The 15,498-nt window shown below is 36.9% G+C and overlaps 1 protein-coding gene across 1 annotated transcript; it reads right to left on the bottom strand.

Moving 5' to 3' along the window:
* Nucleotides 1-363: 363 nt before the first annotated feature.
* Nucleotides 364-6,723, bottom strand: LOC140148855 (neutral cholesterol ester hydrolase 1-like). The gene is made up of 4 exons (XM_072170941.1): nt 6,323-6,723; nt 4,766-4,991; nt 4,280-4,343; nt 364-2,718 (listed from the first exon to the last, which is right to left on the bottom strand). Exons 1-4 carry the CDS (start codon nt 6,464-6,466, stop codon nt 1,920-1,922), a joined length of 1,233 nt encoding a protein of 410 aa, XP_072027042.1. The 5' UTR covers nt 6,467-6,723; the 3' UTR covers nt 364-1,919.
* Between the last annotated feature and the right edge of the window lie 8,775 nt (nt 6,724-15,498).

Below are 15,498 nucleotides of genomic sequence, written 5' to 3'. Positions count from 1 at the left end.
AAATGTTGAAGCCTATTCTGGCATCTGGACTGAAATGACGGGCTGTAAAATATTTAGACAACAATAGAACTCTATTCTTACATGTGATGTTATAGCAACGCATTCCTTTATCAGATTGCTCATCGTTAAACAGCTATAATAATCCTGTCAATGGGCTATTCCATTTAAAAATCAACACTACCCCGTGGAAGATTTTGGAAATAGGTTCCACAGGGGGAGTATGAATAGTTTCAAATGGAATTAGCACATTAGACAGCTCCATTTGATTTCCATACACACTCTGAGAAAGATCCTGAATCTTCCACAGAGGGAATTTGTTGTCAACTGACCACCTGTTGCAGTAGCCAAGAACATAGCCAAGTGTTTCAACCATAATATCACTTTATTTATGGAAAACATGGAAAAACTCCGCTGTCATTAGCATACAGGAGAAGGTTACATTCACTAATGCTACTTATTAATATAATACAGGAACAACAGTGGCCCTAAAAGGCTACTCTGGCGAACCCCGCATATCGCATGTGACGTCTAACATTTCTAATGGTTCAAAAACAGCATTACCGATGCAAACTACTTGTTTACAATCAGACAAATATGATCTAAGCCCCTCCACTGATACTTCCCCTCCCCCCGTTGCTTTAAGTTTCTCAAGGATGACATGATTGACGGTGTCAAACGCCTTCTGTAAATCAAGCTTAGTCATTCCGGTGTACAAACATCTTGACGATTGGCATTTGATGAAATCTAAAAAATTAATGAAATTATAGCTGCTAAAAAGTGTCGTTTTTTTTAACAGATCGTATGCAGCATGGTGGCGCAGTGGTAAAATTCCCGAGGACTGGGGTTCAATCCTTGCCGATTTCATTTTGACCTATGGCCACGTTTTAAGTGCACGATGTTGGCAATTTCTGCCAAAATTGACCCCTTTTCACCATTTTTAGCAATTTCTTGCATTACACAAAAATTTGAATTACACTTTATAGTTATTGCTATACAGATCTTCTTTAAAGGTCATATTAATTGCTCGGACAACATCATATCATTGGCAAGCTAATATTATGAAGACAATGAAAATGACTCCTTTTTTGAGAAAAAAAAGACGTTTAAAATTATATTCCGCAAAAACTAACTTAAGCGGTGAGTTCCTTCGAACGAGACAGATTTGACCTAGAAAAAAGTTGACGTCATGAAATGAGACGTGCCTGCTTTGAGAATAGGGACCTGTAAACGCTCTCAATGCACAGAACGTATACTGTTGTTGTCCTCAGAAACAAAGTCTAATCAAGTGTTACAAATTTAATGGTTTTTAAACATATGGATAAAATCAGCCGCTTCTTTTTTTATATATTAGTAAATATTATTGTGATATTACTATTCATATGTATATCAAGTTTTTGAGAAATATTTGGACTAAACAATCAAAAATATTTTAGACCAGTTTTACCGTGCAATTTTAGAATTTGAGCGTGATTTATATCGATATTGTATTTATTATGCAAATGAACAATTTCAATGGCCTTTTGTTCGAAAATACGAATAAAAAATTGCAACGGGTGTCAACTTGTAATGTAATAATTATTCTCTTCGAATCTCAAGTTTTTGAGAAATATTTGGACTAAACAATCAAAAATATTTTAGACCAGTTTTACCGTGCAATTTTAGAATTTGAGCGTGATTTATATCGATATTGTATTTATTATGCAAATGAACAATTTCAATGGCCTTTTGTTCGAAAATGTTCGAAAATACGAATACAAAATTGCAACGGGTGTCAACTTGTAATGTAATAATTATTCTCTTCGAATGAAGATAAACTTGTTTTTGCAATAGATCTGCCCTTTAGTTTTAAGCTTGTATGAGAATTCAAATAGAAGAAAGTTTCCATGGCAAGACTAAAGATCATAAATATAATATATCACTCAGAGTTCTTTCCTTAGGTAATCAATGAAGTCTTTGACAGCAATTTTGGCAACTGGGTAATTACCAATTGGATTAATCATTCCATGATATCCAGCTTGATAATTCACCCATTTAGTCTCTACCCCAGCTTGCTGTAGACGCTTGTAATACATGACACCATCGTCACGCAACGTATCATGTTCACACGTCATTATATAAGCTTGTGGAAGATTCTTTAAGTCATGCTGTACAAGTGGTGCGTATCTCGCATCTAAAAGAGCATCTTTATGACGATTCCATTGGGTTTCGTCAACATGATCTGGGAAAATTGGTTTGGTATAAAACGACTTGTTCCTCATGCTATCGGGAATCAAGTCGTGACTAAGATATTTCGCATATCTGACATCATTCTTTCTGAATTCCACAGGTACAAGTTGGTCGTTTATCATCGCTTCTATGAAGTCAACATCTTTCTTTCCATTAAGGTACAAGGATAGGAACATAGCTGAATCGTAACCAGTAAGCAAACCACCATTTCCCCAATTCTTCTTATATAACTGTCTAGATGGGTTATTTACATCCAGAGCTTGGAGACTTGGATAGATCATTCCTTGAATCTTAATTTTTGGAAGTGACTTTTCGTTGTCGCGGAAATGGTGCATCAGTGCGCCAGTTAATCTTCCCCCACCGCTATCTCCCGCGACAGCAACACGGGCTGGGTCGACACCGTACTCGTCCAGATGGCGTAGGAAGTGTTTGATTACTGTCACACAATCGTCATGGGCTGCTGGGAATGTATGCTCTGGTGCTAGACGATATCTGGTGATGTAGAAGAAAGCGAAACAAGTTGGTATGCATCATAACTTGTTCAAAGAGCTATTTTGTTAGGCTCCCCAAAAATGCAGCTAGAAGTGAGTGCATTGGTGTCAGGCCAATTTTCCACATTCAAAAATATCTAGATCCCAGATGATATTGCATCATACAGTGGAACATTCTACCATATATGTGACACGCTACCACAAATGGAGCGTGAATTCGCAAGTTTCGAGACATCCTCACTGCTGTGTTGATGTTCTTTGTTTGCCGCGCACCTGTACAAGCCAGTAGTTTGTCCTTGGCCATGGCCCATTGTGCCTCCATTCACAGAGAGGGCACACAGACATACTATTGGCTTGAACATGTGCGTGTGAAACAAAGAACAACAATGCAGCAGCCAGGACGTCTCGAAACTACCAACTTGCGAATTTTACACTCATTTTGTGGTAGCAGGTCACATATTATATTAGTCTTTGCATAATAATAAACCACCACATGTACATGAAGGTCAGCGCTGCATGAATAAAGGCATTGTGGGATATGATGCAATTAATCCCCTGTCTGGACAGAAAATGCCACTATTATCTCATAAAATTATTAATGTTATACTAATTTAATCAGCATAAAAATGAAAATTTCCCCAATTTTTCCCAGGCGCTTTAACCAACTTGACCGCTTAGTTCACAACTAGCCCACTACCATTTCAATTATCAATAATTTTCACCCGGGCAAGTTGTAACAACTCTCCTTGCCAGTGGGCAAGTGGCTTATTCAAACCCTGGTTTGAATATGATAAGAATATTGTCCAAGAAGCGGTAAAGAATACTACATTATTAGTACTGAGATGAGGAACAGTCTGGGGGGAACATATCCCTTATGTATTTGTAACAAAATGAGGGGCTAGTCCAAGAAGACCTCAATGCCACTAGCTGCCAGGTGTCATATTTTACAATGTGTACAATGTGGAATGCAGAAATTGTCAAATATATATCGGGCAGCGTTTGCAGATAGTGCTTTCTTGCACCAATTCTTTGATATGTATGTGTAACAAATGAACAGCTCTTTTTAGAGCCATCAAGTGCTTTATTCTATATTTTTGTTTTCCATGCGATAAGAAGTCTATTAGTAAGTAATTACTCTCTGTATTGTCTTTAAAGGGACATTTGGAGGACCAATAAATCTGCAAATTGTTTGAAATGATTGATAAATCGAGGAAATACCTTTAATCCAAATCTTTTTTCAGAAATATCGAACAAAATATGAAGAAAACTTAAAGGTTTACGTTCATCTTTGGGATTGCGTGTCCTATATTGGATTTGCCATGTCATTCATATCTGGGCATAGAGAATTAAGATTTGTCTCTCTTGAAACGCAGTGTCCAGCTTATTCATTGTAGGGGTTAATATTCTAAAAGGGGATAGTGTAGTTTGGGATTTATAACAGATCTCTGGGTGTCCCTTTAAGAGCTCATTCTAATTGCCCTTTGTATTCATTTACCAAATTGTCCTAATTACCATCCTTATTTTGGCTCCTTTATGACAACTGAATCTACGTTTATACTCACTCAATAGATGCAACGACCATATCCAGTTCGTCAGCTAGTTGCAGAGTAAGGGGATGGTACAGCTCTATAACAGAAGGATACAAACATTTTTTTTGTCTTCAAAAAGATTATCATCCCCAAACAAAGGAATGTTTACAATCCAACAGACTCCCTCTCCATACCTTCTCGTTTTTCTTATCTTTTTGTAAAAAAGGGCCCTTTTCTTTTTTCACTAGTTTTTCTTGTTAATACTTATTCTTCCTTTTTGTATTACTTCTTCTCTTGTTTTCCCTTTTCTGTACTTCTCTTTCTTTCTTATCATACTCTTTTCTTTTCTTCATCTTATTTTTTCTCTTATTTCCTTTTATTCATCGTATTCTGTCTTTTACTAAGTTCTTTTCCATTTCTAACTTAACATTTTCCTTTTTTCATGCTGTGCTTTTTTACATTAACATGATTAAATGTAAATATGAATCAATAAAAAAAAATCTAATACGATTTCCTTACTTGTACTACCAATTACAAATCCTCCACCATGTATGTAAATGAGACCACGTGACAGATGAGGTCCGCGTTTGATTGGTTCATACAATAAAACTTTCACTCCGTCAAATTCGGTTTGTGTGATCTTTATGTTGCCGCTTGTTTTTGGTATGTCCGGCGCAGCACTGTCTATAACTTGTCGCAGATTAACCCAGTAGGATTGCCCATTGACAATGGATAGTATGGGAAGCTGAAATTCAAATATGAAGTGATACGGCGTGAATTGGTAGCATTGCTGTCTACAGAGTGTAGTGTCTATAGATTGAATAGTATTTTATTTTAGTGCCGGTGGTAGGTATCTCTTTTCCTGCCCATCCATGCTCAACAGAGGTTAGTTAACAGTATCAGGGGTCGAAAAAAATTGTTTTAAATTATGCATTGCTTTCTTGCCCTGTGGGCTATTATATATTGGAACTCCATTAGTAAAGAACTCAAAGTTCCAATATATAATTGCCCCACAGGGCAAGAAAGCAATGTGTAACCTTAAGGGCGACGGGCTGTCTCTATCGGAATTGGCATTTTAACTTTACCTTAAGGGATCTAAAATGAGCGTTTATTGCGTTTCGACAGTATTTTTTGTGGGACATGAGAGCACCTCGGACCTATCGAATTGCATTCTGAATACGAAGCATGTCTTTCTGATATCAAATAATTTTCATTTTTGAAAATCACAATATAATACAAATTTTATGACAAATTATAAAAATTTGATATTTTTCAAATTTTTGATATATAACAGTCCTCGAAGTAAATTATATAAATCTAATGATATATTCTTAAAGTGTATGTAGCAGGGAGGAAAAGCCGACGGTCAATTGAAAATTTTGACCTTTCATATTGAAGATATGGATTTTTTTCCCAAAAAGACCTAATTTTTTTTGGTGTTTTGGGAAAAAAATCCATATCTTCAATACGAAAGGTCAAAATTTTCAATTGATCGTCGGCTTTTCATCCCACCTACATACACTTTAAGTATAAATCATCAGATTTATAAAGTTTACTTCAAGTACTGTTAAATATCAAAAATATCAATTTTTAATGATTTGCCATAAAATGTGTATTAAATTGCGAATTTCAAAAATCAAAATTATTTGATATCAGAATGACATTCTTCGTATTCAGAATGCAATTCGATATGTCTGATGTGCTCTGATGTCCCAAAATAAATACTGTCCAAACGTTCATACCCCAGCCCTTAATGTTAAAATCTTGAGAAACCTTAATGTAACGACTTGGTAATATTCTGTGGTGTCAAAACGATTAATATACGAAAACTGCCGTATATAATAATTTTAGGATCATTTGTAAACTAAACGGCAGTTTGGTTTGGGAGACCGGGTTGGAGATCGGTATAGATCTCAGTTGTTAGGGGGGATATTTTTCGTCTGTCAATGAATAATCTTACATATGATTTGATAAAAAAAAAGCTAGTTGCGGCATGTATCTAACAACTGTAAACGATGTGCTCGAAACTCAGTATATACACTATAAACACGCTTAGAAAATAAGATGTATACTTACCACCACGTCTTGAGTAAATCTCATGACGGCGTATTGACTTCGAAACTTCCATGGACTTATAATATCATCCGGAACAGGGGTGTACAACCAATAAGCTACTGCAGCAATGACCCCAGCAAGGAGGAGACTTCTCACTCTAGACATTCTACAAAATGAAAAAAACCTTTTGGGGAATTGGTACAGCTATAGCGGGGTGTTTATTGTGGGAGTAGATGTACGGTACGTTGGCGTATAAATTCTGTACGGTCAGAAAGTGTCCGGAAACTCCTCACTCTAAACAACAGTCGTATCGGGAATGTATCGTAAATCGATATCCTTCTCAACATGGATATTGGTACACTATAAACACTCGAGGATAAATTTAGAACGGTATTGCAGGAAGTGGTACATATAACACAGTGCTTTTCAATTATGACCTCGCTATCCAGCTAAGGTCATTCATATCAATTTGTAAGCACTCTTTAGCAAAGTCATAGTTCATTGAATTTACAACCGTATGACAAAACAGGCGAAAATTGAACTTTTTGCACAAGAAGTGAATGGGTTATTGCTCATTAAAATGCGGCTAGTGTATGGACGATATAAGTGTGCTATTAAGTGTTTTTAGGGTGAAGTGTTAGCTTTCGTTTGATATAAAAAAAATTCTGATTGGATGAAGGGAACACTTGAGGTTTCGACAAAAACCAATCACAGAGGCATATTTTCCAGCTAGAAGCTCACACAGTTCTTACGATGCTATGTACTCAACCGTGTAGTGTAACCAAGGACTGTGTAGAGACAATTCACTGTTTGATTTGAAGCTCTTGGACGAAAATGTGTGCTCAGGTGTATCGAGGTGGAAACTGTGCATAGATGTGCGGCAAATTCACCACCCTAGCCCCATTTCCCTAAAAGGACATTTTGAAAAAAGGAAACTTAATTGGCAGAGGATCGTCTCCAACCCACTACACGCCGCATAGCTGCTATCGAACTACACTATAAATGTCATGGGATACACAACTCCAACATATCGGGTATATAATAAACATATATTATGGCAAGCAAAGACAGAAACGTACCATATTTGGGGATTTTATCTGCTTACAAACCCTAAAACTACAAAAGGGGAGAATTGTACCACCCCATAAGTTATTCATCAGTAGATTCTTATATAGCGGTCAAATTAGATAAAAGGGGAAATATTTGTCCCTGCTCTGAAGAAAATATAGGTTAGAAAATTATCAAATAAATTTAAATTAAAAATTGAGATTTTATATTTCTTTCTTTCACGAGGCGGACAAACACTGACAAACACTGTATAAGCTAAAAATTCGACACTTATCACTAGATCCTGTCATAGCTCAATGGTAGAGCATCAGACTGCTAATGTCAATATCGTTGGTTCGAGTCCTCCTGCCAGCAATGGTTATATTTATGATTTTAATACTACGCTACAATTTGTTCAATTTTTTTCGTTTATTTATTTATTTATTTATTTATTTATTTATTTATTTATTTATTTATTTATTTATTTATTTATTTATTTATTTATTTTTGTTTATTTATGTAAATAATTTGATATATTTGAAAGAGGTATTTGAGCAATTGAAATTTTGATTTTATAATCCTATGGGGTCATTTTGAACCCCCATCCCCACCCCTCCCAAATTGCCAAACGCACAAAACCTATGAGTTTGCATCATACATGTCATCATCATAAAACAAGAAATGTCTTTAAAAAAGACAATGCCTCAAGAGATTCCAGTGGGCACCATCTGTTATTTGCCATAAGAGATACTTGAAATGCTAGCTTTAAGCCTAGTACAAGGAACTTATACGATGTCCTCATTCACAAACTGATACTATCTGTCCATCGTATAAGACTATTACCGTAAGGCAGCGTATTGAATGAATATTAAACAGTCAAGAATAAGCTCCGCCACCCGCTGTTTTGGATCCCTCACTGTCTCCCAAAACATCAAAAGCGTTGCACGTATACTTACTTAAGACTGTCCTTTTTCACATAACGCAGACAAAGTAAGGCCAACTTGCCTACAAATGGTCAAATTTTGGCAAGAAATATCTCTGTGTAATCCTATCCAAGTCCCACATCACATCCATCACATCGATATCGGCGATCGTATTTTTTCTGCCTCCGCAGGAGGTAGATTTGCTTTGAAATTGACACCTAAAATGCCGCACATTGTGCGGCATGTAGGCCGATTGTACAAATTTATATTCTGACAAGTACTCTAATTTCCGCCCAATATCGTGAGCCCAATATATCCCCCACCTCTCTGCGCCATACATAAATTCGCCTATCGCCATTTCCGAATGTTCTAAAAGGTAATCACGCTTCCTCAGCATGTGCAATAAATTAGCAATAAAATTAATCTTATTCTATAGGGATTCTAGAAACACCTAGCACGTGGCGACAATGGTGTGGGTCTATCAAGTTCATGAATTATGCATTAGAATTTTTTCAAGCGCATATGTTGTATAATTGAAGACCGAATTAAAAAGACTAGCTTGCGTATGCCGTCCTGCAGGACAGCAACCAATCACGGCGCGCCTTTGTCATGACGTCAGACGCAAACTAGTCTTTTTAATTCGGTCTTTAATTATTAGGTTGTAACCTCAGCGCTCATCAGCAGCTTTATCGTTGAAGACAAGTCGGAAAACCGTTATGCTGTGACAATGGGAATACACATCAAACAAGGTTTAATTTCATGATTACATGAAATCTGATTATCAATGGAAAAACTTTGGCTGGAGAAGTTGAAGCTGACGTTCATGGCGACACTTTGGATGTGATAATTTGACATCATGGATTGTTTTGTGCAAAATTTGAGGTATTTTTGTGCCATTTAATACGCGGTGAGTCAGCAGGCCGACTGGCATGCAGGCTAGGCTCGACTAGGCCGCAATCATCGTGCATGCGTGTCTACATCATAATAATAGGTTGAAATGATGGGATTGAAAAGACCGGCTAGCTATTTGATTTCTCTGCATACGAGATGTATGTGCTGTGCCGTGTTCAACGTACACACGGCATGTCATGATCATGATGATGTTGCATTTGAACTGCAATGTATGGTATGATACGCCTAGCCGCGCCTATGGCCGGCTTCATTGCTGTTCAAATACATGTACTAAAGTATTGCAATTTTATTGCGTTGATATAATTCGGAATAATTAGTTTTAAAGTATTTGCTTCCCCAATTCCCATGCGTGGTTGGTCATGTTGGTGGTATGTATGTCAGTTTTTTACATTCTACTGAGCACTGTTGCAATATTTTTGCATGCATACCCATGACCGTTTCAAGACTATGACTGAGAAATTTGCCTTTTGTTTGTTAAGATAAAAATAAAATGCAAGAATCATCTTTCCCCACACAATACTTCTTACAAACAAGGTGTTGATATTGGCCCTTTCGATGCAAAACAAAGCACAAATGAAGGAAAGAAAACAAAACAATAATGTTTTTGATTTTTTATTCAATTACACATACAAAAAAAGTAATGGCCTATGAAAAGACCCCCCTAAATATAATAATATTAATATTATTTTAGTCCTGAATACAAAATATAATAAACAAGCATAAAAGAATCTGATACGAAAATTTGTTACTCTGAAACGTTACAACTTACAATCGTAATTTTCAGTCAAAAAATCCACAAGAAATGACTCTTGATACAACTTAGGCCTATATTTAAAAAACAGAAACGGCTGCCTGCATCTGGAACTCTTCATATCTGAAAGTTTGAAGGTCTTATTTCATACATCAGAATTATCTGCAAGATTGCAAGATGGCTTTAGGTGACCGTGGCCCTATTGGCTAATGCACAAATTTAGATTTTCTTTCTATTTAAATAATACTATAGTATGTTAAAGCTTATGCCCTGTAGATTACATTCGGTTCTTGAGATAGGCCTATGGCCTGTCAAAATGGCGCGAAACCAAAACAAAAAATTGGCAACAACTTTCTTTTTATTTTCTAGATTTTTGACAAGTCCAGTTGCCAGATGATTTTCTAATTACATGCATGAATTATGCAAAGTAAAGATTTCAGATAATCAGATACAATTAAAAGAGATATGGCACTGAGGCATGGTACATGGGTAGAACACACACTATACTACAAAATTACGGTTGCGTTTTGGCAAATTTCAATTTGCATAATTAATTAGGGCCACTTATTAGAAAAGTTGATTAGGGCCCTAATTAATTATGCAAATGGAAATTTGCCAAAGGCATCCATGGGTTTTTTATTTTATTTTGTAGCCGATCTGAACATTTTACTAAGGAAGTTGTTGCCAACTTCTTGGTTACGTGCCATTTTGACAGGCCATATTTTGGTAACCGAATATCCGATTAAAATAAAATTTTCAGTCTTGTAATCAGGAGAGAATGGGCTCACATATTTCAATCAGGCAAAAATCTATATCCAATAGCGTTACCTTAAAGCTAGCATTATAAGTGTCTCCTTAACTAATAACAAAAGGTGCCCACTGGTATCTTGGAGGCATTGTCTTTTTTAAAGACATTTCTTGTTTTTACTGAAGTTAGGCTAGGCTGGTTACCACCAGCGTCATGCACGTGACGTGACACAGCTAAAATAATCGACCGGAAATCGGGGATCATTAAAACGTCAACAATTTCAAAATACGCAATGACAGTAAACTTAATGGCGAGCGGTCCGAATTTTGAGCCATACAAGTTTACGAGCTTTTACGTGGTGAACTAGCTTTATTTAAGCCATCTTGCAATGGTAATAATTCTGATGTATTTAATGCAGGAATACTTGCATGCCGGGTGGTAATCCGAATAATCAGTCCCAAAACAAAATATTCATTTACTGACATGATCGATGGACCCTGCATTTTTCAATACATTGATGCTGTAGCCTTCGTACAGAGTGAAGAAGGCTACACACAAGGAAGGCTATAATCACGTATCATGTGCCCCAGATGCGTATAGATAATAGAGGCCCTCCTTCAAGGAAATAGCTTAATAACTGTGTAGGAAATTTGAAATTTGGACACCAGAAACTTCAGGTTGAAAGTCAAAAAGTGTCAATTGGTACACCTTGATACAGAAGTTATCATACAGTGATAGTAAGATTTTTTCAAATAAAATCTCTTTTCTGTAAAATTGATTGCTGTGCTGAAAAATGTTGCATATAATGGGTAGGCCCTACTTGCTTTTTTGTACAGTAATTCATTGTAAGGTACCATCAATGATGGTCACAGAATTCGGAAAAATACATTTGTCCATAATAATAATAATATAATAATAATTCAAGGAAATCCCGCCTATTTTTTTCAGGCGCACCACTGCAACGGCAGTGTATTTCGACAATTCACGCGTCACTGCAACGGCAGTGTAATTTTTCGAATTTTCGATTTTTACATGTATAATCTATATCACCATTTCACAAACACAACAAATCTATTACTATCACTGTACAGACAACTACTACTGCCCTGGAACCTAGGGGAAGGGGGTACAGATACCAGAACCGGTGGTGATCCCCTACTCTTTCCGAATAGCTCTGACACTTTTACGTGCACAGGGATGATCGAGAGCCCTCCTGTACACGGGACCAACGGCTTTACGTGACTTCCGAACCACGGACGAAGCACATACACTACCTATATCTGCACGTGATAAGCGGTGTATGGGGGCGAGAAGAAATTCTTCAATTAAATTCTGAGATTAAATTTCTGAACTGAATTGAAGGATTCCTGACCATATAGGAACTTTTTGGGAGGGAAGAGAATTTTCACCTAAGGCAAGCCCAAGGCTCGAACCCTCGTCGATCGTAACTCCCGGCCGGCAGCGCAACGCCTTAACCACTCGGCCATCTCGCCCTCTCGGCCATCTCGCCCCCATAACTTTGCTAATTTTTTTCCTACAGATATGGTTGACCCTTCATTTTTCAAGTTAAATAATCACCTTTCTAAACAAAACAATTTCAATGTGAAATATCCTACTTGCAGGGTTGTCACCAGGACCAAAAAAGTACTAAAAAGGCTACTTGGAAATTTGATGATCATACCTAGCATCAAGGGCTTAGGCAGCCAGCCGTGTAGGGAGTGTTTTACACACCCAAATTTGTAAATACACACCCAGTTTTTGCCCACTTTGTACATAAATTTTAAATTTACACACCCAGTTTTTTAAATTTACACACCCAAACCTTCTGATCCTGCCTAAGACCCTGCCTAGCATGGAGGACAGGCCTAGGCAAAATAAACCCTTTTTTTCTAATAAATTCTCCGCAAGCGTCATTTATGTCGACAAATTGTTCGCAAATCCACAGCAGGGTTGCAAATATACCATATGTCACTCGGAGTGCGACAATTTGTACAGATAAATTTATCACAGGTATTTTTCTATTAATTTGGCCATTCGTCTGCATATTACCAAAAATAATGCATTTTGGGCGACCGTTTCTCCGCGAACATTATTTATGTCGACAAATTGTTCGCAAATCCACCACAGGGTGGCAAATATACCATACGTCACTCGGAGTGCGACAATGTGTACAGATAAATTTATCACAGGTATTTTTCTATTAATTTGACCATTCGTCTGCATATTACCAAATATAACCCATTTTGGCCCACCGTTTCACCGCTGAACGTCATTTATTGCGACAAATTGTTCGCAAATCCACCGGTTAGTTTTAAGAATATAATACATGGCATAAAATGTGACAATTTATCAAAATAAATTGATAATGAACGCTTTTGTGGATATTTGCCAATACAATTATACATCTGACATGTAGGTCCTACATGGTATATGAATTATGATTATGTCTTCAGGCTGTCTTCAGTCAGTAGGAATTCAGCTGAGTACATGCAGCTGAGACTAGTCTCAGGTTGTAGTAAGCTACAAATTTCAAATGTTGGAGGACTTGTTCTCATTGTGTTTCACATCATATTTTGTGGTCAAAATGATTACAAATGTGTAATTTGCAATCATTTCCGACGGCTAGTAAGGATTTGAATGCACACTAAACCCCGGGCCGTGACACTCGTATTCAATCCCTGTATAAAAGTGAATTCACTTTTCGGCAGTTGACACATCGTAAGTTTGAGTGACAGTTGCTAGGCATTTTAAATACACATAGTAACACTTAGCCTAAAATGTACGTACGTATGTACGACGACGAACGTATTGCGTACTACTTCAATAGTGAAACAGACTTATCCCCGTATTTAATTGACAGTTCCATATTTGATTGCACCAAACAACGCTGGCGGATGTCGATCAAGTACGTGCTATTTTATCAGCAAAAATACAGCTGATTTAGCCAAAGTCAACATGGGGTCATCGGTTATAATATTTTCCTAGCATATTGAGCTAACACCACAGCTACTTGGTTTTTCACAATATACTAGTAATAAAATAAAGAAAATCAGTAAGCTTAAGACGAATATACCTAGGGGAGATCGGGGGAAAGTGGAACATTTTTTTTGTCCAGCCCAAACAGGATTACGAAGCAAGCAAGGCAAAACGTAAGGTTTACAAGATACATATTTTTATGAACCTCGCGCCAATCAACCTTTTTGTTCCTTACGACCGGAGGAAAAGTTCGACATATCGCACGACTCTGTAGGATATTTGATTAAAAAGATACAGAGTGAAGTGCACAAAGTACAATAAGTGACTATATCTCATTAACCAATGATCGTACAGATACGCGACCACTGAATTTTTTGTTCCTTATGACCAGACGAAAAGTTTGACATATCGCACGACTCTCTAGAATATTTGGTTAAAAAGATAGAGGGTTAAATGCACAAAATTGAAAAAGTAACTCTATCTCATTAACCAATGATCCTACAGATATGCCACCGCTGACTTCTTTGTTCCTTATGGCCAGAGGAAAAGTTTGACATATCGCACGACTCGGTGGGATATGTGGTTAAAAAGATAGAGGGTTTGGTGCACAAAGTACAAAAAGTGACTATATCTCATTAACCAATGATCCTACAGAGATGTGACCACTGACTTTTTGTTCCTTATGACCAGAGGAAAAGTTTGACATATCGCACGACTCTGTGGGATATTTGGTTAAAAAGATAGAGGGTTAAGTACACAAAGTAGAAAAAGTGACTATATCTCATTAACCAATGATCCTACAGAGATGTGACCACTGACTTTTTGTTCCTTATGACCAGAGGAAAAGTTTGACATATCGCACGACTCTGTGGGATATTTGGTTAAAAAGATAGAGGGTTAAGTACAGAAAGTACAAAAAAGTGACTATATCTCATTAACCAATGATCCTACAGAGATGTGACCACTGACTTTTTTGTTCCTTATGACCAGAGGAAAAGTTTGACATATCGCACGACTCTGTGGGATATTTGGTTAAAAAGATAGAGGGTTAAGTACACAAAGTACAAAAAAGTAACTATATCTCACTAACCAATGATCCTACAGAGATGTGACCACTGACTTTTTTGTTCCTTATGACCAGAGGAAAAGTTTGACATATCGCACGACTCTGTGGGATATTTGGTTAAAAAGATAGAGAGTTAAGTACACAAAGTAGAAAAAGTGACTATATCTCATTAACCAATGATCCTACAGAGATGTGACCACTGACTTTTTGTTCCTTATGACCAGAGGAAAAGTTTGACATATCGCACGACTCTGTGGGATATTTGGTTAAAAAAGATAGAGAGTTAAGTACAGAAAGTAGAAAAAGTGACTATATCTCATTAACCAATGATCCTACAGAGATGTGACCACTGACTTTTTGTTCCTTATGACCAGAGGAAAAGTTTGACATATCGCACGACTCTGTGGGATATTTGGTTAAAAAGATAGAGGGTTAAGTACAGAAAGTAGAAAAAAGTGACTATATCTCATTAACCAATGATCCTACAGAGATGTGACCACTGACTTTTTGTTCCTTATGACCAGAGGAAAAGTTTGACATATCGCACGACTCTGTGGGATATTTGGTTAAAAAGATAGAGGGTTAAGTACACAAAGTACAAAAAAGTAACTATATCTCACTAACCAATGATCCTACAGAGATGTGACCACTGACTTTTTTGTTCCTTATGACCAGAGGAAAAGTTTGACATATCGCACGACTCTGTGGGATATTTGGTTAAAAAGATAGAGAGTTAAGTACAGAAAGTAGAAAAAAGTGACTATATCTCATTAA

The sequence above is a fragment of the Amphiura filiformis genome, chromosome 3 (assembly GCF_039555335.1).
Source record: "Amphiura filiformis chromosome 3, Afil_fr2py, whole genome shotgun sequence".
NCBI lineage: Eukaryota > Metazoa > Echinodermata > Ophiuroidea > Amphilepidida > Amphiuridae > Amphiura > Amphiura filiformis.
Note: the sequence above shows the minus strand (reverse complement) of the source record. Positions and strands in the feature narration are given on the sequence as shown.

Excerpts from the sequence above, each read along its gene's own strand:
- LOC140148855 (XM_072170941.1), bottom strand. The coding sequence starts at position 6,466 with ATGTCTAGAGTGAGAAGTCTCCTCCTTGCTGGGGTCATTGCTGCAGTA. Across the intron at positions 4,992-6,322 it reads GATTTACTCAAGACGTGGTG|CTTCCCATACTATCCATTGT; the intron begins GTAAGTATACAT and ends TTTGAATTTCAG. Across the intron at positions 2,719-4,279 it reads ATGGTCGTTGCATCTATTGA|ATATCGTCTAGCACCAGAGC; the intron begins GTGAGTATAAAC and ends CTACATCACCAG.